Source organism: Bos taurus, chromosome 11, assembly GCF_002263795.3.
Source record: "Bos taurus isolate L1 Dominette 01449 registration number 42190680 breed Hereford chromosome 11, ARS-UCD2.0, whole genome shotgun sequence".
Lineage (NCBI taxonomy): Eukaryota > Metazoa > Chordata > Mammalia > Artiodactyla > Bovidae > Bos > Bos taurus.
The window spans coordinates 55,067,380-55,092,302 of record NC_037338.1 but is presented as its reverse complement, the minus strand read 5'-3'; the positions used below and the strand labels follow the sequence as shown (position 1 = coordinate 55,092,302).

The window sequence follows — 24,923 nt, the reverse complement described above, 5'->3', positions numbered from 1 at the left end:
AAATGGATGGTCTGATTGTTCACTGTGCTGTGTTGAAGGGCTTGGCAAGATCTGTGCTTTCTGGGGCAGGGCCAGGAGGAGGGGGAGAGGAATGAGGCAGTGGTAGCCTACAGCACATAATTTCAGGAAGAACCAAAAAACTAAGTAATCAAGATAAATAATATTTTTATGCAGTATTTTAGAAAATCAAAATTAATGCAAAAAAATTCATGATGAGTAACTTACCAACATTGTAAATTAACACAGGATCAGTAATAGGGCAGTGCTGAGCTTTACTGAAACCTGAAGCAAAAGAGAAAACCAGCAATACTGATCTTGTTTTTGTTTACAGTGTTGCTATTTTGTTTATAATGGGTGACTCTCCTTAGTCTTGGCTCTGCTCCAGAGCTTCTAGCTCTTAATGTCTTTACTGCACCTGCTGTATGAGAAAGTTTCCTCCCAAAGTCTCAAAGTCAGGTGGCTTTCTTTTTTTCCTATGTTAGTGGCAAAAGGGCTGACTTTTAAATTTTACGATGAGATGACACCCTGGACTCCAGATCTGAAGACTTATTTGAACTGTGGTGTCTTTTAGGTTGCCTTGCTCCAAATGCATTTTTTTTCGATGTTTATCACTGTGACACGACGTTTTTTGGGTTTTTTTTTTTAATGACACTCTGAAGTGCTTCAGAGAAAATGGAGAGCATTTTAATACTGCTGATTTACTTTTTCAGGTCTACAGTAATTTCCTTACTGCCTAATTATAAGGCTCAGCTTAATTTACTCTACACATAATGTTTACTGATGCACATATGGTGCCACATTTCAGGAAACTGTACCCAAAACAGGTATTTTTGTCAGACTGGAGCATGGAAAATTTCCTTCATGTACAGAAAAACAGCTCAGAAATTTAATCATCTGAACAAAGAATGTCCCCCAATGAGAGGAAGAGAAATCACACCCATCTTTAACTTCAGAAAGAAGGATACAGTCTCTTTATATGATTATTTTAAAAGTTGAATGGTGATTATATGTGTATAAAGATTTATAGTTACCCCCAGAATCAAAGGGGGGTAGGAGGAGGGGGAAAGGAGTGACAGGAAAGAAAAGCAATAGTGTCTTCTGGGCTTATTTCTCAACCAGCTTTTCTCTTGGAAGAAAAAAAGATGGATTCAGTGGGGGTCATAGACTCATAAACTCTACTCATAAAGTAGAAGGGACCTCAGAGATCTTTTCTCAGGGCAGAATTTCTTCCTTTAGCATCCTAAGACCCCCTGCAATAGCAGCCTCTGCTTTAGAAATGGGAGATTATCCCTTTACCCAGCATCTGGTACAATTACTGGGCAATTTTAGTAGCTAGCAAATTGAATTAAGATCAGTGATTTTGTAATTATCAAATTGTTGGGTTTGTGCTCCAAAACTAATTTTTTTCTACTTTGTCTAGCTTAAGGCCCAAATAAAAATTTCAGTAAAAGACTTCCCTGATGGTTCAGTGGCTAAGACTTCACGCTCCCAATGCAGGTGGCCCAGATTCTATCCTTGTTTAAGGAACTAGATCCCACATGCCACATCTAAGAGTTTGCATGCCAAAATGAAAGGATCCCGCATGTTGCAATGAAGACCAAAGAAGTTTCCATGCGCTGCAACTAAGACCTGCTGTAGACAAGCAAATAAATCAATCTAAATTAAAAATTAAAAAACATAATTTGTATGCTCTAAAGGTGGGGGGAGCTTTAGTAAAGAATTCTATTTAAATAGAGTTCCAAAAACCTACAAATTAGTGACTATCATTACACATGAATTTGTGGCTTCACAGCCACTTGGCTTGCCTTTCTGTAGCTCTGAGTGCTAGAAGTGGTTAGGCTTAGAAACTGGGCAGCTGCTGCTATCCTATCATTGAGAGCTGAAGTAGCCATCTGATCCATTGCTCCTATACACCTGGGTGTATATGAAGGTCAAGAAAGCAAAGTTGAACCCACAGATACTGTTTGACATTTCTTTAGCTAGTGTCCATTCTCTGTTTGATGTGTTATAATTTGATTCTAAAATCTGTCATTATCAAAAAGATTTTATTTTTACAGAGTAGCATTTTGAAATTCTGACAGTGAGCTTACATTCCTTACCAATATAAAGCTGGCAAGTTAGTGAATCCAAGTGAGCTAATTCTGAAGCCTGTCCTTTTAATGACTACAGTTGTTCAAGTTGATACACTTTGGACTTATTTTATAGCTTTTATTAAAATTCCATTACTGGGAAGGCTATAAGGTAAATATCAATTCATAATGTCTTGAGATCCTCAATAATAATCAAAATAATAGCCTTCCTGTTTAACATCCCTGATTTTTTTCTTCTTTAAACCACCCATATCTGTGGCCAACCCCATGCAAGACACTGAACCATGAAAGAGATTTTGATAATTACTTTCCTAATTAATCATAAGAGGGAAAAGTAAAGGACTTTTATCTTAGCTTGAGTGGGGGATGGCTGATTAAATGCAGACAGAGAGACTAGCCAACTTGCCTGGTATATTCAGTAAGAAAGACATGGATGAATTTTTGCCCCAGTGTTCCAGGATCGGAGAAGAACCATTTGTCCTGAGAACTTTGGTGACAGGAGGGGATTTTCCATCTGATCCAACCATAAGTGCTTGTCAGAAGTTTGGTGGATAACCAATCTCAGCCCCCTCTTCTCTCAAACCAGTTTTTTTTTTTTTTTTTTTCAGGAGTGCATCAATCCTGTTAACTCTTAAGGGCAGGACTTCTATATCTTTATTTGATTCCTTCAATTTCAGTGAAGATCAAGCTGTTTTTAAATAGCTGCAATCGGAGTTGCAGCTACATGAAGAGGGTGACAGAGAAGTTGAAGAGCACCTCTGGTTACGGCGAGCTGGGTGGTCCGGGCACTGACCGTGGGCAAGGGAGGGCTCAGAGTCACAGGGGCAGGAAGAAGGCAGCACTGACCATGCCTGACTGAGCAGATTTCCCACAGCTCCTCCTTTGAAATCTGAAGGCTTAGATCAGTGTTGCCCTGAGGCTATATCCGTAGATGCCGGAATAACGGGTGAAAGTAGATCCCTTGTGACTTTCGTTGTGTCTGTATGTTACCATAGCAACAAGCTTGCCTCGTGCTCTTTAGGTGCATTCTCTGTGTATTTGTCCAGTCTGTGGAAGGACTCTCAATATTTTTTTGCCAAATTAGGAGGAAATAATCAGGACTTGGAGTCCAGTCTAGGTCAGAACACCTATATTGAGCAGGCTGGGCAACCCAACCAGATACCCTTCTAGTCCACAGAAGTTTTAGGAAAAGTCAACAGCTTCTGCTTTTACATCTAACCATTCCTCTTTGTTCTCTGCCTTGAAGCTTCTACTAGAAAAGGAATTGCTTAGGTACCACTGAGATAAACTATGTTTTCTAACAGGATGTGAGGCAAAGAGAATAAACATCATCTTGGTCAAGTAAAGCAGTCAGACTGGACCCTTGAGGCCTCTTGAGGTCATCTCTAGTCTTCTCAATTTTCTTCTTATGCAGATAACTGCTGCATACTGAAGATGCTAGGTTCTAAGTAGAGAGTGGGTGAAAGGAACTTGAAATAGCCTGGGATTTGAAGTAGTAAAGCAACAGAGTGACATGGACAGGGTGATAGGGTTGTAAGACTTAAATTCCACAGATGAAACTATATAAATCAGGTGCCTGCAAATCAGTGGCCCACATCTGCCCTTGTGCCTGTTTTGAAAATAAGTTGTACTGTTAGTTTTTGTTCTATGATGGCAGAGTTGAGTAGTTGCGGCAGAGACCAACTGGCTGCAAAAACTAAATAATATACTGTCTGGCCTTTTATAGGAAAAGTAGAGAAGCCCATGCTCTAGAAGTAAGGATCTACTTGAAATGAAATAAATACCATGTAAGAGTCCAGGTCTTCTGTAAAACTGAAGGATCTGAAATCTGACTGTCACCTGCATTTCCCTAAACAGTAATAGCGCCAGTCATATTATGGGATTTCCACAGACTTAGAAATGTGGAGTCATCATTAGGCCTCTGCATGAAATGAAAAATTCATGCAGGAAAAATTCAGCAGCTGTTGGAAATGCACCACTGTGCAATAGTTACAGACAGGGAGTGAAAAAGTATAGCATATGGTGGCAGAACTTTGGGCAGAGAGGTTAGTTCAGAGGTACGCAGTTATCTACAATTGGAATAGAGCTGGGGAGCATGGGGAAAGGGTTTCTGTTTTAGAAAATGCAATGGGCTCTTTAATGACAAAAAATAGTCATAAGCTTTAGAAGTTCATTTACAAGTGACATCTGTACCAACAGTAAGTGCCCACCATCCATCTTCCCTAATCCAGCAGCATCTTATCTCCCCAAGTTTCCCATTCTGCTCAAGTGAAGCGTCACTTATCTGATACCCAGAGTACAAACTGATAGGTTTTCAATGGGGTCCTTCCAGAGTCTCTCATTTTTACAATGGGGATTCTTCTGAGACCCAGAAGACTTGTGATGTAATGTGGAATGGCCAGAAATATGGAAGTATGGGGCCAGATGACTCTGTCTGGTACAAATCCTGCCACACTGTGGCAGGTGTGTAGAACTGACTCCACCAGAAAGATGATTTTAGAGAGTCGTTCTCCTCTGCATCTAGTTCTTCATACATTTTAAAATAAGCTTCTACTGCTAACATGCTCTCAAACCATTCAGTCAATGATTATCTCTCCCAACTGACAATGCAGTTGGGGTTGTTGTTTGTTGTTGGTTAGTTGCTAAGTTGTGTCCCATTCTGTGACCCCGTGGACTCTAGCCCACGAGGCTCCTCTGTCCATGAAATTTCCCAGGACAGAATATTGGACTGAGTTGCCATTTCTTTCTCCAATGCAGCTACATTGGCGAGTGGTAGTGTCAAATCTTTCTTTGAGAAATATTTCATAAGCTTCCTAAGTGTCCTTGCTAGAGTTAACTTATCTGATATAACTCTATTTATTTATGTTTTGTCTGTGCTGGGTCTTCACTGCTGTGCATGAGCTTTCTCTAGTTGCAATGAGTAGGGATCACTCTCTAGCTGCGGACAAGGTCTCCTAATTGCAGTGGTTTCTCTTTTTATAGGCTCTAAGGCACGTGGGTTTCAGTAGTCTCAGTTCTCAGGCCCTAAAGTGCAGGCTCAGTAGATGAGGCACATGGGCTTAGTTGACCTGTGGCAGGTGAGATCTTCCTGGGGATCAAACCCCTGTCCCCTGCCTTGTCAGGTGAATTCTTAACCACTGGACCACCAAGGAAATCCTGACATAACTTTTGACTCTCTTACATTGGATTCAAACAGTTTATGCCCATTCAATGCTAGTTAATCAGTGGTACTCAGAATGAAATATTCAGGTGTCTAAACAGATCTTTTGTGGTAAACAGTGTCTGAGAGGATACAATGCTGGGGATAAGTGGCTGACTCGGTGTGGGAGTAAAGGATGGAATAAAAGATCATCTTTATCCAATTGTGATTTGTGAATTTGAACAGCCAGATTCATAAACACTTGGACCTTAAGTAAAATAGCACTAATCTTGGAACCGGAAGACCTGACTCTGGCATTTTCTATACGTAACCAGTGAACCATCCCTTTCCTCATTTATGCAACAAAGAAAATCATGCTGGCCCTGCAAACTACATCTTTCACCCTTACTGTGACATTATAAAGAAAGTCAAATGAAATAATGTCTAGGGAAGTTCTCTGCAAGCTATAAAAATGAACATGCACAGGATTAATATTAAGGGCAATAAGCAGTCAGAAACTGAGTAGGCCTTCAGAATACACAGAAGAATCAATCTGTTTTTTAGTGTGGGTTTAGGGTTCTGACCAAGGTGTTTATTCTCCAAATATCTTTTTCACCTTCACCTATGCTACCTAAAATTCCATGCTTTTGAAATGTCAAATCTTCTGGGCTAACAAACTGGATATTTGAAAGTATGTCTGTTTGAACGGAGAGGTGGAGAAGTCCTGGGAGGACCTTTCTAAGTGAGAAAAAGAAGTCTACTAACATAATCTAAGAAAATTAACAAATCTGGACTTGTTTATGGTGTTTCCTTGGAGAAGGCAATGGCACCCCACTCCAGTACTCTTGCCTGGAAAACCCCATGGATGGAGGGGCCTGGTAGGCTGCAGTCCATGGGGTCGCTAAGTCGGACACGACTGAGCAACTTCACTTTCACTTTTCACTTCCATGCATTGGAGAAGGAAATGGCAACCCACTCCAGTGTTCTTGCCTGGAGAATCCCAGGGACGGGGGAGCTTGGTGGACTGCCGTCTATGGGGTCACACAGAGTCAGACACGACTGAAGTGACTTAGCAGCAGCATGGTGTTTCCTAGGTCAACACACTGAACAGGAGGCACTCCTGCTTGCCTCTGAGAAGCATCATTTATGAGGTCACTCAAGATATGAGCTCAAGTTGATCACGGTAGCTTTATTAGTAGCTAGAAATTGAGATAGTAGAGGGGATTTTAGCAATGAGTGAGAGTTGATGGTTTGTCTTATTTTTCTTCGTGTCCCTGGTCAAACATAGTGCTTCATATACCTGGAATGCTTCAATTCTCAGAGAAGGACTAAATGAGTGAACACCAGTTATTGAGAAAGAGTAGAATAAAAAGAGATAAAGCATATTTTTTCTCTCTGAACTTCTTGCAATAACTTCCCTGCTTCCTTTGAGCTAATTGCATTACTGTGTGCTGTGCTGTGCTTAGTCACTAAGTAGTGTCCAACTCTGAGATCCCATGGACTGTAGCCCGCCAGGCTTCTCTGTCAGTGGGGACTCTCCAGGCAAGAACACTGGTGTGGGTTGCCATGCCTTCCTCCAGGGGAACCTCCCAACTCAGGGATCGAACCCAGATTTCCCACTGTGCAGGTGGATTCTTTACTGTCTGAGCCACCAGGGAAGCCCAAGAATACTGGAGTGGGTAGCCTATCCCTTCTTCAGGGGATCTTCCTGACCCAGGAATCCAACCTGGATCTCCTGCATTGCAGGTGGATTCTTTACCAGCTGAGCTACCAGGGAAGCCCAATTGCATTACTGCCTTCCCCATTTTATTTTTATGCATTTATTCTCATTTCTCTTATTTGGTGCAATGTTTAAATGTCTTTGATACTAATGTGGCTTTGTGAAGATTTTTCTTTATGGATACTTTTTCCTCTGTGAGATCAGAAAAGATATTGAAGTGCACAACCGAAGACAAATTAAACGCCTATGTCTGTGCAACATTGGAGAAGGCAATGGCACCCCACTCCAGTACTCCTGCCTGGAAAATCCCATGGATGGAGGAGCCTGGAAAACTGCAGTCCATGGGGTCGCTGAGGGTCGGACACAACTGAGCGACTTCACTTTCACTTTTCACTTTCATGCATTGGAGAAGGAAATGGCAACCCACTCCAGTGTTCTTGCCTGGAGAATCCTGGGGACGGCGGAGCCTGGTGGACTGCCGTCTATGGGGTCGCACAGAGTCGGATACGACTGAAGCGACTTAGCAGCAGCAGCAGCAGCAGTGCAACATTATTGAAAATAGTCAAAACATGCAAACAAACTAAGTGTCCGTCATGGATATTGAATAAATAAAGAATATGTAACATATATAGATATAGATATAGATATGGCTTCCCAGGTGGCACTAGTGGTAACTCCAACACCAGAGATGTAAGAGATGCAGGTTTGATCCCTGGGTCAGGAAGATCCTCTGGAGAAAGACACAGCAACCCTCTCCAGTATTCTTGCCTGGAGAATCCCATGGACAGAGGAGCCTGGCGGGCTATGGTTCATAGGGTCTCAAAGAGTCGGACATGACTGAAGCAACTTACCATATGCACAAACATATATATATATATATATATATATATATATATATATAAAATACATGCACATAATGTAATATTATTTAGCCACAAGAAAGAAGGAAATTCTGCCATTTGTGACAACATGGATAAGCCTTAAGAGCATTATGTTAAGTGACATAAGCCAAACAGAGAAAGACAAATACTTCATGATATCACTTATATGTGGAATATTAAAGAAAAAAGTCATATTTATACATATGGTGAATAGAAAAGTGGTAACAAGAATGAGGGAATGGGGGGGAGGTTGGTAAATGGGTACAAACTTTAAGCTTTGAGCGGAATAAGGTCTGAGGGTCTCACGTAAAACAAAGTGACTACAGTTGATAGCATTGTCGTGAAACTGAAATTTTCTAAGACAGTAGAACTTAAAATTCTGACCAAAAAAGAAGTATGCTAGGTGATGGATATATTAATTAGCGATATGGGAGGAATCTTTTCACAGTGTATATGTATATCAAATCACCATGACATACACTTTAAATATCTTACAGTTTTATTTCAAACACAATTTTGTCTCAATAAAACTGAAATTAGAGAAAGAATGAATGTCTATCCATTAAAAAGATTTGCAGAGATGTTCTTTCATTGGTTAGATTACAATTGGGCTTACAACCTTTAAAGTCTCATCCAAGTTTGAGGTTCTATGATTCTTGTTGGCTGGGAGAGCCATTTTTTCTTGAACCATCTTCTTCAGAAAACTTTCATATTCATCAAATGGTTGCAGACTTTTAAACTTTGTGCAAAATATTTTTGGTATATCTATTTGAAAGTGACCCAGTATGCATCATGCATTCCTTATGGCCCATCCTATAGGCAGACCATTTTGGTCATTTTAACAGTTTATTCTTCTTCTTGAGTTTTGTGAGTTAAACTCTATCTTTTTATCACTCTGCCCTCTCATGAAAGTGAACTGTAAGAACAATTATGATACATCAACTGTTTTCCTTTGGTTTGCTGAAGAAAATGTACTTATTTACATTGATTAATAGCCCTAATTGGGTAAAATAGACTGGTAGTGCTGAGCTAATACCTTTAAATGTCTTGTCTTAGGCCATTAATATTCCCTTGTCACACATACATTTAAACAGTTGGAAGAAAGCCTTGTGTTCTTGACTCCTGTCAGACTTAACGAATGATTTTGTCAAGTCATTCCTTTCTGCCCTAGTTGATTGATAGCTAAATTTTGGTCTTCTAGCTTATGTAAAAAGTGTTAACTATGTCTTTCAGCTTGTAGGCAAGGGCATTTAAACTATTCTAATAGTCAATTTACAGAGGAATTACATTGCTTGTTTACTAGAGGGGTCAAAGAATGTGCCCCTATTCATCAGAGACACAAGTCACAGGACTCATGAGCTAATGAAGGCAGTATTTATGAGTCCCTGCACTTGCTGGATGATACCAAGTTCAAGGTGTCCCTGGCCCTGTCTGCTTGGGACTCGGGCTCTCAGTTTTGGATATGCCTATGCTCATGGACTATGTACTTAGGATGAATATGATTTAATCCTAAAATTCTCAAAAATGATTAAAAAAAAAAACAAACCCTAGAATGCTAGGTTGTCACAGTCCTAAACTTCATCTGCACCTTTCAGAGATGTCTCTATGATAAGGCAGATCCCTTATAACCTGTGTCATCACCAGGCTAATAGATTTTCATACATACTGTAATTATCATCTAAAAGCATGGAAAGTAGATTTGATCCTTTCTGGAAGAACTATCACTTCCACACTTCCACTGCTACGAGTCTTCGTTAAGAATCTGAAAATCTACTGTTTTGAAACACTTTGACCAGCAATTTATAAGACAGTTACATAAAGGCAATTGACAGGTTTTTGCAGTAGACATATCTTGACCCATGAGTCCTCCATTTTTTTTTTTTCTTCACAGACTCCTAAAGCCCCTGAAAATCAGAGAGTCTCTAGTGAGTGTCCATCAGGCTCCTTTCAGCTACTGGAATGGAAATTCATTAAGACTCTGCATCAGTTCTGCCTCTGGAGGGACAACTGATTCCCTCTAGGGGTGTCCATCTGCTCCTGGGTCTGTTTTCCCACCCTCTCTACTGGGGTTTTCTTCTTTTTGTTCTTATTATCTTGGAGGAAGCTTTCAGAATTCTTTATGCACTGTACTCATCATCCAGAAATCTGGACCATGTGTTTTTCCAGAATTATACACACACACACACACACACACACATACACGTTGCTTTTGCTTGATATTGTATGCAGAGCTGGTGGAGTTCAGTCATATGAGAGGTTACATATATTAGTAGTTTAGCACATGAACTCTGGGGCCAGCTTGGGTTCAAATTCTGCCACTGCCACTTATCATCCATGTGAATGTGGACAAGTAACATTCATTTGCCTCAGTTTCCTCACCTATAAAATGGAGAAAATGTACCCAGCTCTATTCAGAGAAATAAATATTATTGAAAGCATTTAGAACAGTGCCTGACACAAAATAGCATTAAATAAAGTCTGTTAATATGAAATACTAGTTTCCCCCAGTTCTTTCCTGCTCTCCTTTTTGCCACTTTTCTCCGTGCCCTGTCACTGCAACTCTGCCTTCTGCATACACCCTCCATTCCGCCAGCCTCTCCTATACTTCCTTATATTGCCTCCAGCACTAATGGGCTCCATGTTCTGCTCACAGTTTTACCATCACCAAGGAAAGCTGCTGGACTGAGACCACCTGGAGATCCATGATGATCCAGCACAGCCTGGCATCCTAAGGCAATATTTCACTCTCTCTCTCCCCATGGAAGCAACTGTCCCTGCCTATTGTGGAGGGAGATGGGTATTTTAGTACAGTCATGTGTACTGGGGCAAAACAGGGAGCCAGCAGAAGGAGCCAAACACCTACTGCTGTTCTTCAGGGTGATCCCTGACCAAGCCTTCCCTGTCCTAGTCCCCATGACTTGTCAGTACAATTTTGAGCTAAATGCTCAAGTTCTCAGTTGCTCAGTCATGTCCAACACTGCAACCCCATGGATTGCAAGCTGCCAAGATCCTCTTTCCATGGGATTTTTCAGGCAAGAATACTGGAGCAGGTTGCCATTTCCTCCTCCAGGGAATCTTCCCAACCCAGGGATCAAACCCGCATCTCTTGTGTCTCCTGCATTACAGGCAGATTCTTTACCATTGAGCCATCAGGGAAGCCCCCTATTTTGAACTAGAGTTTGTTAAATCTATCAGTTCAGTTCAGTCGCTCAGTCATGTCCGACTCTTTGCCACCCCATGAACCACAGCACACCTGGCCTCCCTGTCCATCACCAACCCCTGGAGTCCACCCAAACCCATGTCCATTGAGTCAGTGATGCCATCCAACCATCTCTTCCTCTGCTGTCCCCTCCTCCTCCCACCCTCAGTCTTTCCCAGCATCAGGGTCTTTTCAAATGAGTCAGCCCTTCGCATCAGGTAGCCAAAGTATTGGAGTTTCAGCTTCAGCATCAGTCCTTCCAATGAACACCCAAGACTGATCTCCTTTAGGATGGACTGGTTAGATCTCCTTGCAGTCCAAGGGACTCTCAAGAGTCTTCTCCAACACCATAGTTCAAAAGCATCAAGTCTTTGGTGCTCAGCTTTCTTTATAGTCTAACTGTCACATCCATACATGACCACTGGAAAAACCATAGCCTTGACTAGACGGACCTTTGTTGACAAAGTAATGTCTCTGCTTTTTAATGTGCTGTCTAGGTTGGTCATAACTTTTCTTCCAAGGAGTAAGCGTCTTTTAATTTCATGGCTGCAGTCACCATCTGCAGTGATTTTGGAGCCCAAAAAAATAAAGTCAGGCACTGTTTCCACTGTTGTCGCATTTGCCATGAAGTGATGGGACCAGATGCCATGATCTTAGTTTTCTGAATGTTGAGCTTTAAGCCAACTTTTTCACTTACCTCTTTCACCTTCATCAAGAGACAGTTTAGTTCTTCTTCACTTTCTGCCATAAGGGTGGTATCATCTGCATATCTGAGGTTCTTGATATTTCTCCTGGCAATCTTGATTCCAGCTTGTGTTTCATCCAGCCCAGTGTTTCTCATGATGTACTCTGCGTATAAGTTAAATAAGCAGGGTGACAATATACAGCCTTGATGTACTTCGTTTCCTATTTGGAACCAGTCTGTTGTTGCATGTCCAGCTCTAACTGTTGCTTCCTGACCTGCATACAGGTTAAATCTATACAAGTAAATAATTGCAGCTGTGTTATTTTTAAACATAGCCCAGGATTTATAGTGGTCCACATAGAGCAGACTACTGTTAAACCAATGCTTTTGGCCAAAGAACTGAATTGAAATAATGTCAATCCATCAATTGATTGATCAGAAATTTATTTTGATGGTGTTTTCCTGAAAATGTGGTTTAGTGACCACAAAAACTTATTCTAGTTAAATGTGTATATTATCAGTTATCTATTGTCACAGTAGTACAGCATAACATTTAAGCAGCAAGCAATAATAGCATTTGCTTATCTCTAGTCTGGAGTGGTCACCTTGATCAAGTCCTCTCACGTGTATGGGTTCACTTGCTCTTGACTGACCCAAGACAGTCTTGATGGAGATGACTGAGGGGACCTAGTTCTATTCCATGTGTTTGTCTCCTTCCTCCTGGAACAAGCATTCTAGCCTGGGCATATCCTTCTCATGAAATTGGCAGAGAACCAAACCAAGCAAGTCCAGTTGACCAAGCAAGCCCACCCCTGCATGCACCATAATGGCCAATATCCATTGACCTTAAGCATGCCACATGGCCCAGCCCAGAGCCAGAGAAGGCAGACAATACAGAGTTACATGGCAATGGGTTTGAGAGGCAGTGGAGAATGGAGTCATTCATATAACAATTCTACTGCAATTATCTACTCAGTGCTTCTTACTTCATCAGCAAGATATTTATCAGCTTTTATCTTGACTGCATAAGTACTCTTAGAGAAAAAATCTAGAGGGCAAGGACTGTTTATCTGGCTAAACTAAACCATCACATGTTTGCTATTTGGAGCCATGCTTTGGTGTTTCTAACAATGACAGTTGTGCTTTGAATTGATCCAGTAGGGCCTGAATTGGGAAGAGGGGTATATGGAGAGAAGCATGAAGCCTGATGAACTCTTCTTTTTTTCTTTTTTAAAGAAATAATTGGTTTTCCTAAAGAAAGAAGCTAGCACACTAATTAAAATGATTTTGCTTCATAGAAGATAGTCAGTGCCATCCGGATAATGAATAGAATGACCAAAGGATTTTGTGTGTTTCTCATTAAAAAAGAAAAACAAAATAAAGTAGAAACAGTGATTATTCTCTAAGTGCTCTTACACAAGCTTCATAAATACGTCTCTACTCCCCCCATATCTGTCCCCACCCCCAGCCCAAACTCGGAGCAGTGCTGTCATTACCGTTGGACTGTGCATTGGTGGCACCTTAGCTTATTAAAGTGGCTTTGGGTAGATTACTGCACTGACTGATTACCTTAATTGACCTTCAGACTGGCTAAAATTTGCCTGACTTAATGAGGTTCAATTTTTGTCAAGCCCCGAGGCTAGATGGCTCCCGGCCCAGACACTTTGTTGCTTTGATTTTTCATGTTTAATAACAATTACACCCCAAAGCTTAAGGAAATATGGTAAAATATGTCAGTGATTGTGAAGAGCCCAGAGCAGCTGTATCCTAGGGAAGACTTAAGGTTCAAAGTTTTGAACCCATTTAAAAATCACCCTCTTACATCATTGTAGTGAAGAAATTAATACTATTATTCTTAACAAGATTTTCCTAAACATCTGTCTAAATGGCAAGACATCTTAAAACAGCCAGCCATTTGTTAAATATCATCAGGGCAGCCTAGATTTGGGTGTTAATATTTATTTCTGAAAATCGAGATGGCCCTGGATTGCTCTGATGCACAGAAACCATTCCACCTAAAGGTTGATGTGCAAAAACTCTTTAATTAAACGTAAGGTTCAACAAAGAAAGAAAGCTTTCCTTCTGCAGGAGAAATAGGATTTATTGACAGTAGTGACCTGGAACACTGACCTGAGAAGGGTTATGAAAGAGTATTTGAGCCCAGGATAAAAGAATGCCAGGATTGATTAGTTGTGTCTGGTGTAGGCATAGAAAGGAAACGAGGGAGCATGTTTGCCATTCCTGTCCCACCCAGTTCATAGTTTCTGATCTTGTTTCTTATAAACAGCCCTTCACCTTTAATTTTTTTTCTATAAATGTTTTTATTGTTTCAACCTTCCACCCATGCTTGAGTACTTGAATCATTGCTTTATCAGACCTATTCTTTATTGGCCATTTTTTTGGTTTTGATTAAGCCTCTGAGTTCCTTTCCTATCTTGGGGGAATTCCTCATTATATGAATTTTGATATAGGAAGCTAAAATGGCAAGAACACTTGATTTTACAAAACATTCCTCAAAAAACCTTCCTCCTTCATCCTTGCAACTAAATGTTGACACATGAACCACAGTTAGGGTCTGTATTTTGCCTGGATAAAAATCAGGTGCATTTGCCTAAGACTTTGAATCAGAAGCTAATGACAGAAAAACACAGTGTTAACATTCTGAGTTCTTTTCCTTCTTTCAACTAATAGGAGAGCTTTTCTGCTTAAATCTTCCAGAATTAGTCGCTAATGCTTGCAACTAAGAACTTAACTGATACAACAGGTCTTCTAAGGCAGAGCTCCTCAAACTGTATTGTGCATAGGAATCACTTAGACTTTTTATTAAAGTGCACATTCTGATTGAAATGGAGGTCTGGAATGTGGCCAGGGCTTGCTTTTCTAACAAATTCCCAGGAAATGGCAGTGATAGATGATACTGGCCTGTGGTCCATCTTTTAAGTAAAAAGGATCAAGGAAAGAAAAGGGAACCTGAAAGAAGATAGAATTGACAAGGGGAAAAAAAAGATCCATTTCAATGTGTTTTAGTTAAGTTATAGCAGACCAACTGTTATAACTAATAAACTTCAAAATGGGCAACAGGTCCAGTAAGATAGAATTGCATTCTTAATCATGTAACAGTACTGGACTAATATTGTTACCCTGGGTGAGGTTACCCTGGGCAGCATTCCTCCATGCACTAAGGTGTGGGTTGATTGTGGGGAGGAGGGATTGTCCACCATCTTAAACTCATGGCTTCCCAGGTCATCCTGGTGTCACATCTGTATTTTATCCAAAAATGGAAAAGCATATGAGAAATATTTCATTTTTTGAAATTTTGAAATATAAAGCATGGGTGTAGAAATCCACACATAATAAGTATTATGCAAACACTCTTGTAACCACTACCTAGGTCAAGAAATGGAACTTTGCCAGCCTCCCTAGAAGCCCTCTTATGTAATCCAAAAGTAATCATTATTCTGACTTTAGAGTGCTCACTTCCTTGTGTGTTTTTGTGGTTTTATCATCCTGATGTGCATCTTCAGATGACATCATTTGGTTTTGCCCATATTTTGGGATTTATCTTTTAGTCTATTAATCTATTGCATCCACTTCATTCCCTTTCTTTTGCTTATACTCCATCTGTTGGAGAACACGGATGGTTAGTATTGTAAGTTTTTGCATTTTGCTGAATACACATGTGTGGTGCCATATGTCCTGTATGTTGTTCTGTCTTTTGTACTTTCTGCAAATCACCAAGGGGATCCAGAGCCTCCACCATATTCAGGTTTGATCCCTTTGACATCACTATGGTTGGGATTGTGCTATTTCATCAGAAGGCACATAGTACATGATTCTTTCTCTCTTTTTAAAATTGAAGTATAGTTGATAAACAATATTATATAATTTACAGATGTACAATATAGTGATTCACAATTCTTAAACAGCTGTATTTTTTAGTGATTTTTCAAACACTGTTGTTCATTATCTAGAATGAAGACATTTTAATTCATTATTGGTTGGAAAATGGTGATATTCTATCATTTTGTTTTCAATTTATTAAGTGGACTAAATTTAGAGTCAGATATTTCTTTTATTACAAAGAATTTCAGTTCACATAGGAAAGGCAAGACATATTCTTGATTTTCCCAAGATAAGTGAAATTGGTTCCTTGTTGTCCTTTTAAGGTGACCAATTCATCATTATTATTTTTTAGTCCTTATACACTAATTTAAAGTTATTTTATGGGTTTCAGGCCACTGGAATTTTTATTGTTTGAGAAGTCTAAATTGTCTAAATTGTCTAGTAGTCTCTAATGGGCTTCCTAAGTAGCACAGTTGGTAAAGAATCTGCCTGCCAATGCAGGAGACACAAGAGATGCAGGCTCCATCCCTGAGTAGATCCTCTGGAGTAGGAAATGACAACCCATTCCAATGTTCTTGCCTGGGAAATTCCATGGACAGAGGAGCCTGGTGGGCTACAGTCCATGGGGTCACAGAGCTAGATACTACTGAGCACACACAGACACAGAGATCTTTAATAACCCTTTGCTATTGGACTGTAAAGAAAGCTGAGTGCTGAAGAATTGATGCTTCTGCACTGAGGTGTTGGAGAGGATTCTTGACAGTCCCTTGGACTGCAGGAGATCTAAGCAGTCAATCCTAAAGGAAATCAGTCCTGAATATTCATTGGAAGGACTGATGATGAAGCTGAAGCTCCAATACTTTGGCCATCTGATCTGAAGAACTGACTCATTGGAAAAGACCCTGATGCTGCAAAAGATTGAACGCAGGAGGAGAAGGGGACAACAGAGAATGAGATGGTTGGATGGCATTGCCGACTCAATGGACATGAGTTTGAGCAAGCTCCGGGAGTTGATGATGGACAGGGAAGCCTGGCATGCTTCAGTCCATGGAGTTGCAGAGTTGAACACGACTGAGTGACTGAACTGACTTGACTGATCTGGTATAATAAAATGTGGGCTTCCTAGGTGGCGCTAAAGAATTCACCTGCCAATGCAGGTTAGGTGTAAGAGATTTGAGTTCAATCCCTAGGCCAGAAAGATCCCCTGGCAGGAGGGCAGTGGGAAGGCGGGCACAGCAACCCACTCCAGTATTCTTGCATGAAGAATCCTATGGACAGAAGGGACCTGACCTGCTGTAGTCCGTAGAATCTCACAGAATCAGACACAACTGAAGTGACTTAGCACGTATGCATAATAAGATATTTCAGGCTTATTTATATATTTCTAGCCTCAAAGAACTTGGAATCAACCATTTCCCCAAGAAGCTTTAGTTTGTTTTATGGTAAAATTGTATTTCAAAAATGTTCATTATTACTGGACTGGCCACTGTTGGACAGAACTGGAAACTATATGTGTGTGTGTTTACTTAAAAATCTCATTTGTTCATAATGGTATTTCTACTTCAGGTCTAGAATAATAGGGTTTTTCCGTAATCTCTCTTTTAAAAAAAAGTCTCTTTTATATTACATTGTCTTTCTTCCACACTAACACTTCTGGTTAGCAAGGACACAGGAGATGAGAAATGAAATTTCATAACTGTTTGCTTTGTGTGCATGCTCACTCAGTCATGTCTGACCCCTTGCGACCCTATGGCCTGTAGCCCACCAGGCTTCTCTGTCCGTGAAATTATCCCACCAGGTCTATTGGAGTGGGTTGCCATTTCCTCCTCCAGGGGATCTTCCTGACACAGGGATCGAACCCTCATCTCCTGTGGCTCCAGCACTGGCAGGCAGATTCTTTACCACTGAGCCTACCTTTAAACACAGTAGTGTTAGAATAACAATATTCATGCTACCATTATAATTAAAATCACATAAAATAGTTAAGATCTTTTTTACAAAAGATCCTATTCCCTTTTTCTTTTCATGTTTACATCTTCATTGTCAGAGCTTAAATCCATTTTATATTATACTCTCTCCCATTTGACTATGCTGTTCTTAGTTTTATAAATAAGAATATACTGAATGTTCACTGCCAGTACTTATGTTATGCTTTTTGAGTTATTAGTTGATGTTTTTCTAGTTCTTTTGCCAGGTAAAGTTCATCCTTTAACAGTTTCTCTGTCTCATAAAAATGATATTTTCTGAGTTCTTGCATGTTGATCAAATTTTGTCTGTGGTTTAAATCCTTGAAAGTCAGTTCTGCTGGTTATAAAATTCTTAGCTCACATTTTATTTCCTTGAGGGTCTTAAATGTAATATTTTATTTTCTTCTGGCATAAAACTTTGCTGTTGAAAAGTCTAGTGATCATCTATAAATAATTTCCTTTCCTTTCTTTGCCTAAATACATAAGGATTTACCCCTTTTTTCTTTAGAATCCAATTTTCTTGGTTGATAGTATAGGTTTCCTTTCTCAAGTGCATGAAATGCTTTTTTAGAAAATTGTTTATATATTATGTGTATAATATATATTTCTATATCAAATATATGTCTATATATAATGTATATAGAATATAATTTCTATATTTTAATAATTATATTAAATAAATAATTATATAAGTAATTATATTTATATAATAGCACTTTAAAATTATATATATCTTCAGGAAAATATTCATGAATTACTGTACTTCATTTTCTTTCCATTTTCTTGCTTTGATTTTCCTCTTTAGGGACCTCTGGTAGCTATATATTGAAATTTCTTTGCTTATCTTCAGTATTTGTTACCTTTTCTCAAATTTTTAAAATCTCTTTTAAAAATTTTTATTTTGCATTTAAAATTTTTTCCTTCTTTTCTCTATTTCTTTTGAGGCATTTGCTATTGTGTTTATTCATTCTTATTTAGTCTTTTTCAAATGATTTTTCTTTTACTTATAATTCTTTTCTAAGTTTCATGACTTCATCCTTGAATTTCTTCTTCTTCTAATTTATGTTCTTTCATATCTTGCATCATTTTTAGTGCATTTTAATGTGTTTGAAATAGTAGATTACAGTTTTAATTTGTTTTATAGGCATATCTTTCTGGGATGCTTTCAGTTTGTGTAGAGATGACATGTTTTTCTTATAATAGTTTTATGTGAATTTTGACCTTGCTGATTTCAAGTTGCTCATACTTAATGAGAACTCAATCTTCCTGAAGGCTTGGAAAAAGTCTAGAAGAGCAGATAATTCTTCTAGCTTCACAGAGCTCTCACTTCTCTTATTTTATGTAATACTTTAAAATACAGTAGGTTAGACACAAAATGACAAATATTGTATGATTTCACTTGTATGAATGATCTAGCATAGACAAATTCATAGAGACATAAAGTAGATTTATTAGGGCTGGGAGAAGTGGACCACAGAAAATTCTTGCCTAATGTTTATAGAGTCTCTGGGGTGATGGAAATATTTTGGAAGTGTATGTTGGTGATGGCTTTACAACATTGTGAATGTAATTAATGCCACTGAATTATACACTTAAAGTGAAAAACTTTTATGTTATATATATTTTGCAAAAATAAAATTTTCCTAAGATATAAAAATCAAACAGTGTCTTGATTGGTGAGATAGCTTAGTTCTGACCATTGCCCCCACTTTATCTAGATCTTCTCTTTCTTTTATCTCTGTTGTCCCCAGCCAGTTCAACTTTGATTACATTTAATAGCTTCTCCTTCATGAGGGTTTCTGTCCTGGAGGAGAGCCAAGCCAGGTCAGCTTCAAGTGTCCTCTGCACTGTCCCCTTCAGACTTTATTAGAGGGCTCTGCTCTTTGCCACCTTATGAGGGCAGGCAGGTTATTTAACTTTTCCAAGTCTCATTTTCTTCATCTGAAAAACTGGTGGTATAAGAATAGTCCCTATCTTATAGTATTGTCATGGGGATTAAGTGATACAACATAAAAAAATCTTGGTTGATCTAAGTTGTCTGGCACATCACATATGGCCAGAATGTATGAGCTCACCAATAAAAGTATTATTCCCAAGCAGAAATATAACGCACCTTGCTAATGAGTAACTAATTAATGTTAATTTTCCACAAATCTGTTATGTTTTATATGGTAAAATGTCCAACTCAATCCAGAGTTAAAGTAAACTACACATACACACAGGGATACCCTTTGGTAATTAGTGCAAAAAGGAACTGAGATTTGTACATTTCCCTTCTTCTGATCAATGATAAATGTGTATGTATCATACTATCAAAAGATTTGCCTGAATACCCCTGAATAGGAATATTTGCTTGGAAAATATACACACTGTTTATCATCTTCTCTTCTGTTTATTTGTATTTGGGGTGTTTTCTCCTTGCACACATTCTGATAATTATGAACAAAGCAGCACTAAGGTAATTGTTCAGTACAGTTCCGTTTCATTTTAATGTGGCTGTCCTACTTCCCATTTAAACAATGTAGGAATGATGTGTAATTATGCATTATTAGAAATTTGGATATGTTTATTCTAAATTCGGAGAAGGCAATGGCACGCCACTCCAGTACTCTTGCCTGGAAAATCCCATGGATGGAGGAGCCTGGTAGGCTGCAGTCCATAGGGTCGCTGAGGGTCGGGCACGACTGAGCAACTTCACTTTCACTTTTCACTTTCATGCATTGGAGAAGGAAATGGCAACCCACTCCAGTGTTTTGCCTGGAGAATCCCAGGGGCGGGGGAGCCTGTTGGGCTGCCGTCTATGGGGTTGCACAGAGTCGGACATGACTGAAGTGACTTAGCAGCAGCAGCATTCTAAATTACCTTGAAGAATAATTGTCAGTACTTCTTTCTGGAGCATACCAACTATGTCATCATAGCACCTGGCAGATACATTTTTTAAATTGTTGGGTGTTTCATGTTTCTCGCTCCATCAAATACAAACAATGGATGTAGAAAGGACTGGAGACAGTAGAGAGATAAGATTTTCGGGTCACTTCAAGGCCTAGTTCATCATTTAAAGTTCTCCCCACCTGTTGACTGATGCTTACATTTCTTCTTTTTCTAAAAAGCCTGAGTTCTTAAGCTGAATCAGGACTCAAAACCTGAAGGGAGACACTTGGCCAATGAAGGATGTGAGCAGAACTTTGATAAGGACAGTCTATAATGTATTGAGCTACAAGTCATGTGTGTAACTTCTAAGTTGACATATAATACAGATAATTCAGAATCATTCTTGGTCATAGCTCTTTGCCTTCCTTTGATATGATAAGCACCAGGAAGATTAAAAAGAGAGTTGCAACATTATGTCTGTGAACCATGAGAACTGGGGCTTTAGAAAAACTATTCCTAGGAAGTGATTTAATTCATATGACTTAAAGAGTAATGCAGTCAAATAGTTCCTCTATCCCTTAATTCTTTTTTTTTTTTTTTCCTACTGTAGCTTCGGAAAGCAGTGATGGATCACATATCAGATTCTTTCTTGGAAACCAACGTTCCTTTGCTAGTTCTCATTGAGGCTGCAAAAAGTGGGAATGAGAAGGAAGTGAAGGAATATGCCCAAGTTTTCCGTGAGCACGCCAACAAGCTGGTAGAGGTAAGTCAAGAGAGGCTCGAGACTAGAATTTGTATCAGTATGTTTAATCTCTATAAATGGCTCCTGGAATTTCAACAAACCAGGCTCCTGTGATTTTCCTGGATCTTTCTTTTATCTTCTGGTGACTCCATCCTTTGTAAAGGACACAGGTTTTCAGTAATCTCTCCTCTCTCTATTACACAATTCTAAACAGATTCTGAAATGTATCTGCTAATTTTCCTCAACAGTAAGCAGAGGCAGAAACAGGAGCAATAGAAGGGACAGTCCAAGTGCTGAAGACCAGCTTTGATTTGAAGAAGTAGAATTAAAACTTCCAAATGGAGATTTAGACACAGTTCCCTTTTCTTTCCCATTTCTACTCACCCACCTAAACCTGAATTAGCTGGCCACATTATGAACATTGTAAAAATTAGTCTCCCCTCCCTAAAAGAGATGTTTGGACTCTTGGTAAAGACTCTTGGGACAGTAGTAGGAGTGTAAGTTCAGGTCCTAGGTATATTCTCTGTGTTAGAGACATCTGTAGGAGTTGCTTTATAAATGCAAAATTGTACTGTTTGACTAAAACCCTTGAACTTCCTACTGTAGCCCCAGTGTCTTGAGGTGACATTAGACTAAAGAAGCTGAAAATAGAGTCATGCTTATAATATTATGACAATCTTTCTGGCTCTGTTCCCAAATATGGGGCAAATACCCCATCACCCCTCACATTCTACCTACAGATTCCAAGATTTGGCTTCAATTCCAAGTTAGCCATTGCAGAACCCAAAGTCTTTCCAAGGTTCGCCTTGGAAGTTCTGCCACTTTCAACTTTAAAGAAAGAACAGCTGAAGAAGGAGTGGGATTGGAGTAACAAGGGGAGGAAGAAGCGGAAAGGAAGAATGTGAAATGAGTGCTACAAAAGTTAAAAATATTAATATGCAATAAACAATAATATTAGCATACAGATGCATCATCCCAATATATATAATTCTAGTATTTACATGATAGTTGCAGAATTTATAGAGAACAATTAATGATGTGTTGTAGCTATTATCAATAAAGACAGGGACATGAGTTTAAAGTGCTATGATAAACATCTCCTACTTTCAATTCTGCCAGTGTCTTTCTGTAATTCTGTGTACAGCCTCATTTGCAGATCGTTTGAAGTTCAAATTTGATGTCCTGGGTAAATATGAGGCCAGGGCTAAATAGCTCCCTACTCTTTTTTCCTATCTTATTGGCCCTGGACACAGCCATCATTTCCCCTCATCCCATCTGTATATTTCACTGTAGGGAAATCTAGTCACTCTGGGTGTCTCTTGATTCACAACTTGTGCCAGCAGCAGAAGATCCAGGTCATTCAGATGCCACATTTCAGACTGTTGCTAACTTGCTCCCCTTAGTTATTCCTTTCCTTCTACCTGTGTGGTCCCTGCAGCCAGCAGCATTTTGGAATGTCCTGATGCCTGGGAGGTGCCAGGACAAGGGTGTACACTGGCCTCTGTTTGATTAGACATGAGCTGGACTTGAAAACATTTCTGCATCTTCTGTGCTTCAAACAAGTGCATCACTGCTAATGCACACATGTCAGAAAACTTGACCACTGGGCTAAGAGTCACACTTTTTCCAATTTGAAAGTGTCTATATGGACCTGGGTACTTTTCTGGGCCTTAGTTTCTGTCTGTGATATAAAAAATTTGGTTGTTATATTGATTTTCATATCTATTACCTTGTTAAATTCACTTCCTAATGCCAAGTTTTGACTGTATCCTGTAGGATTTCCTATGTATATAATCATGTTATCTGCAAATTATGAGTTATATTTCTTCTTTTCCAATCCCGTGTTTTCTTTTTTCCTTGTATTATTGCACTAGCCAAACCTTCAACTTAGAAGTATGGTAATAGATATTTTTGTTACCTTTAGATCTCAATGAGGAAATTTTAATATTTTACCATGTATTATATCATTAGCTCTAGATTTCTTGTGGATATTTTTATTAGATTATTTGTCTTCTGTTACTCCGTTTTTAAGATTTTTAAAATTTATGAATATATATAGAATTATATCATATTTCTGAGACTATTGCATAATTTTTGTCTTCTTTATTCTCCTTCAGAGGTATCAAAAATATGTTTTCCCTCAGAAAATAAGTTAGAAATTATATTTTCTTTCTGTTTTCTGGAAGTGAAGGTGTGAGAATGGCATTATATATTTTTTAAATATTTGGAGAAATTCACTGATATAACAATCTGAGCCTGGGTATTTATTTGAGGAAGAGTTAAAAAATTGCAGATTAAATTTTTAAAGCATAAGACTGTTTAAATTTTCAGCTTCTTTTGGGTCAGCTTTGGTAAGTTGTAGTCTAGGAATTTGTTATTTTCATTTAATTTTCTAAATTTTTGACATAAAATTGCTCATGTCTTCTACCATTTTTAAAAAATGTATTAGAATCTGCACTACTCTTTCTTTTTTTTTTTTTCCCATTCATCCCTCATGTGCCTAATTGTGTCTTCTTTCTTTTTCAATGATTAGTTTTGTAAGAGGTTGACCAATTTAATAATCTTTTCTAAAACATAGCTTTCAGTTTTGTAGAATTTTTAAGTTTTATTTAAGACTTATCTTTGTATTTCTTATCTTTGTATTTCTCTTATACAAGAATGCTCTTATCTTTGTATTTCTTTTTTCTGCTCTCTTCTGTTATAACTTACTGGGTTTTTTTTTCTAACTTTTTGAAATGAATAATCCTATCATTGATTTTTATCCTTTTTTATTTTAGTAATATACATGTTTGAGACTATAAATTTCTTCCTAAACTATACATGTGTCTGGTTATTTTCTGCTGACCTAATTTTTAGCTCACTCATCCTGTCTCCATCTGTGTCCAATATGCTTGATACTGATCTATTGAGTTCCATTTTTATTTAAGAATTTCTAGTTAATTCTTTTTTTTTTTTTTTCTTTTTAATGATTCCGGTTTCTGATATTATTCATTATCAGGTCATCTCCTTTAAAAGATATTAATTAGAATTATTTTAAAAATCCAAGTCATAAAACTCCAGTATTTGAATCAATTTTGTTTATGTTTTGTGGTTGCCCTATAGAGTGGTTCAAGCCAGTCCACAGTGGCTTCAACAGAGACAAGTGCTTTTTGTTTTTATCAGGCTTTGAGGTCTGGAGTCAAGATCTCCATGTAGGAGCTGGAGTTTAAATGTTTCTTCAGACTTCCCTTTGGCATAGGAAAAAAGGTGGGCCTTCCTATCAGTTTGCCCAGTTTGTAGCCAGAGGGAAAGGGGGAAGAGTGAGGCTTAAACACTGTCAGCAGCCAAACATTCAAAATGGATTTAAGACTCTTAATTATAATTAATCTCTGGTATTTGCCTGATGACTAGAATATGCCATGTTTCATTTAATTGAATTTGTACTTGTTTAAGTAAATGGTCATGTAGCTCTATGAGGCTTTCAAAATGGAGACTTTAGTTATATGTATGAAACTCCAGTACTTTGGCCACCTCATGCGAAGAGTTGACTCATTGGAAAAGTCTCTGATGCTGGGAGGGATTGGGGGCAGGGGGAGAAGGGGACGACAGAGGATGAGATGGCTGGATGGCATCACCGACTCGATGGACGTGAGTTTGCGTGAACTCCGGGAGATGGTGATGGACAGGGAGGCCTGGCGTGCTGCGATTCATGGGGTCCCAAACAGTTGGACACGACTGAGTGACTGAACTGAACTGAACTGAATGGTGACTGTTTGCTATTTGATTTTATCTTGATGATTCTTTATT

General features: G+C 38.8%; 1 protein-coding gene across 5 annotated transcripts in view; it reads left to right on the top strand.

Annotated features, from left to right (window-relative positions):
- CTNNA2 (catenin alpha 2) overlaps window positions 1-24,923 on the top strand; it is a 1,361,081-nt gene that overhangs the window by 1,067,873 nt on the left and 268,285 nt on the right. For all 5 annotated transcript variants that reach the window (NM_001372104.1, XM_010810060.3, XM_010810059.3 and 2 more), the window contains one exon: window positions 21,006-21,158. In NM_001372104.1, coding sequence (NP_001359033.1) covers window positions 21,006-21,158 — 153 coding nt within the window. The remainder of the gene's footprint in view (window positions 1-21,005; window positions 21,159-24,923) is intronic.